The sequence below is a fragment of the Pteropus medius genome, unplaced genomic scaffold, assembly GCF_902729225.1.
Source record: "Pteropus medius unplaced genomic scaffold, Ma_sr-lr_union100, whole genome shotgun sequence".
In the NCBI taxonomy this organism is placed as follows: Eukaryota; Metazoa; Chordata; class Mammalia; order Chiroptera; family Pteropodidae; genus Pteropus; species Pteropus medius.
The window spans coordinates 1-2,422 of NW_024347727.1; the positions used below are offsets into that span (position 1 = coordinate 1).

At 55.1% G+C, this 2,422-nt stretch overlaps 1 protein-coding gene across 1 annotated transcript; it reads left to right on the plus strand.

Moving 5' to 3' along the window:
• Positions 1–641: 641 nt before the first annotated feature.
• Positions 642–2,422, plus strand: LOC120614232 (gamma-aminobutyric acid receptor subunit theta-like; the record flags this gene model as incomplete). Its single annotated transcript, XM_039877012.1, has 2 exons — positions 642–892; positions 1,640–2,422. Coding segments are annotated over 2 exons (1,034 nt in total), but the record flags the coding sequence as incomplete, so codon positions are not given.

Consider the following 2,422-nt stretch of genomic DNA (forward strand, 5'->3'; position numbering starts at 1 on the left):
GGGAGCTAGGGAAGTGGGGAGAGTGGCAGGAAGCAAGGCTGAGATGAGTTGGAAGGACCTTAAAATTCCAGTTGGGACGTCATGTCTAAGCGATGGGGAGCATTAAAAGTTTTTGAGCAGTACCAAGAAGGGGCCTAAAAAGTCAGCTCCTAAGTTTATCTGGCTCCACCGTGAAGAATGCAGCGTGTCCAAGTCTGGTTTCTCCTTCATCTCTGGGGCAGAGTCCTCAGCCTCCTTTAGGAGCACGTGCTACACTAAACTTTTATATTTGTGTAATGTTTTAGGGCTCCTAAACCCTTTCTAGGGACGTGATCTCATTTAAGAAAGCCCAGGGACCGCAAGGCCAGAGGGGAAAAGGCCATTATAGGGCAGAATGGGGCTGAGATGTCAGTCACTGTGAAACCACAGCTGGAGGTTTGGACTTGGTCCTAAGAGCAGCGGGAAGTCACAGGAACATCGATGCGCAGGCTGGGCGTGAAGGTGGGGACCGAGGAGCAGAGAACACCTGAGCCACGGCCCCCGGCCTAGAGAGCTGAACCCCTTCAGATGGCCTTTGCTCCCTTCCTGTAGGATATGGGCGCGATGGCTTGCCAAGAGCTGCAGCCACCTGAGGAGACTAACCTGCTCCGTCTTGTTTATAGGTCTGACTTCAATGCTCATCCTGAACACCATCAACTCACATCTGCAGAATAAACTCCCCCAGTTTTCCTGCATCAAAGCCATCGACATCTACATGGTTGTATGCTTCTTCTTCGTGTTCCTGTCCTTGCTGGAATACGTCTACATCAACTATGTCTTCTACGGCCGCAGAGGGTCCCGGCGCCTTTACAAGCAACGCAGGAGAGCCCGAAGAATCATGGCCCGCTATCGCTACCGGGGGGCGGGGCCGAAGGTTTGCCTTTTTAACTGATCAGCTTTCCCCGAGTGCCTCTTTAAGCCTAAGCTTAGCACTTGGCCCTTTCACACTTCTTAGTAGTTCGTTTAATAAACACACACGTGTGCATGCGTCCCTCCCCCTCACTACAGATAACAAAGAAGTAGAATTTATCATCACTCGTGTATAGGGATCAGTCTGTCCAAGGTCACGAGGCTAGTATGTGGCAGGGTTAGATTTCTTCAGACCTTTGGCCTTCAAACTCAGTCCACTTAGCATGCTTCCCAGGGCAGACGCTGCAGTCAGCGGGAAAGAGAACACAGAGAGGCTGAAAGGAAAAGGCAGACACCAGAGAGGCTGGCCTGCCCCTCCTTCCTTTGCTCTTCCAACTCCCAAAGCCCTGCGAGGCATTAGCTGCTGTCCAGCACCCCGCCCTCCTTCACAGGGAGCCCGGTCCCACCTACCCGGGGTGGCCTCACCCTGTCCGCCCGCACAGCACTGCAGAGGAGGCAGCTGCCCCAGGGACACACGGGCTCGGCAGCCACCAGGGCCCTCCCTTACATGACAACAGCCTCTCGGGTCCTGCTCCTCAGCCCCTCGCACCCCGGAGACCCCAGGGAAGAGGTGATTCTGTCAGGGGAAGAGATCGCCAATCACATTGCAAGCGCTGATGAGGAAGGGCCCCCCCCCTCCCCGAAAGTGCTCATTCACGTAGGATTCGGATCTGCCCGTTTCATGAGTCCCTCTCCACTTGCCTCCTCAAAGAATGACCAGGTTACCATCGAACACGAAAGCAGCTCTTCTCACTCCGGACCGGTGCGGGCCCGCCTGGCGAGCCCAGAAAACCTCAGCTCTCTGAGCTCCATCTCCAAGCGGGCCCCGCTGGCCTCCTCGGAAAGCTTCAGCTCGCTGTCTTCTACCTCCCGCCGGTGCCGGCTGGCCACCGAAGAAAGCCTGAATGATCTGTCCTCCAGCTCAGACCAGTGCGTGCCTCAGTGTGATATTTACGACAGCGACGTCGATGACAGTAGCGAAGTTCGTCCCGTTAACGTCTTCAGGCGTGCCGAAGAACGTGGCCGTGCTGGGACCCGTGACGCAGACGACCCTAGAGAGAGCATCAGCTTGGATAAGAGCCACGACCGCAATTGGAGGCATCTGTTCGACCGCCGCCAGAAGTCTGCTGCGCGTAAAACCATCAGTGGCCCTAAGAAGCTCGATGACGTCTTTAACATATCAAGAAGAGTCAACGTTAAGCGCGACCACCCTGACGTTGAGAAGAATCTCCATCGCGACGATGATGGCGATGACAGCAGCTGGGAGCGTGATAGTTTCGGGGCCTTTGATGAAGAGAAGGATAGCGATTTCGGTTCTGATGATAGCTCTCCCCCGAGCCCTGGGCAGTCCTGTGGCAGGAGGCTTGTGCACAAGATCTTTCGCCCTCGCTACATCCCTAATATCGACAGGTGGTGCCAGGTCCTCTTCCCTCTGGCCTTTGTGCTGTTCAACATTGTTTGTTTACTGGGGGAAGAATGTCATTTAGTCCCGTAG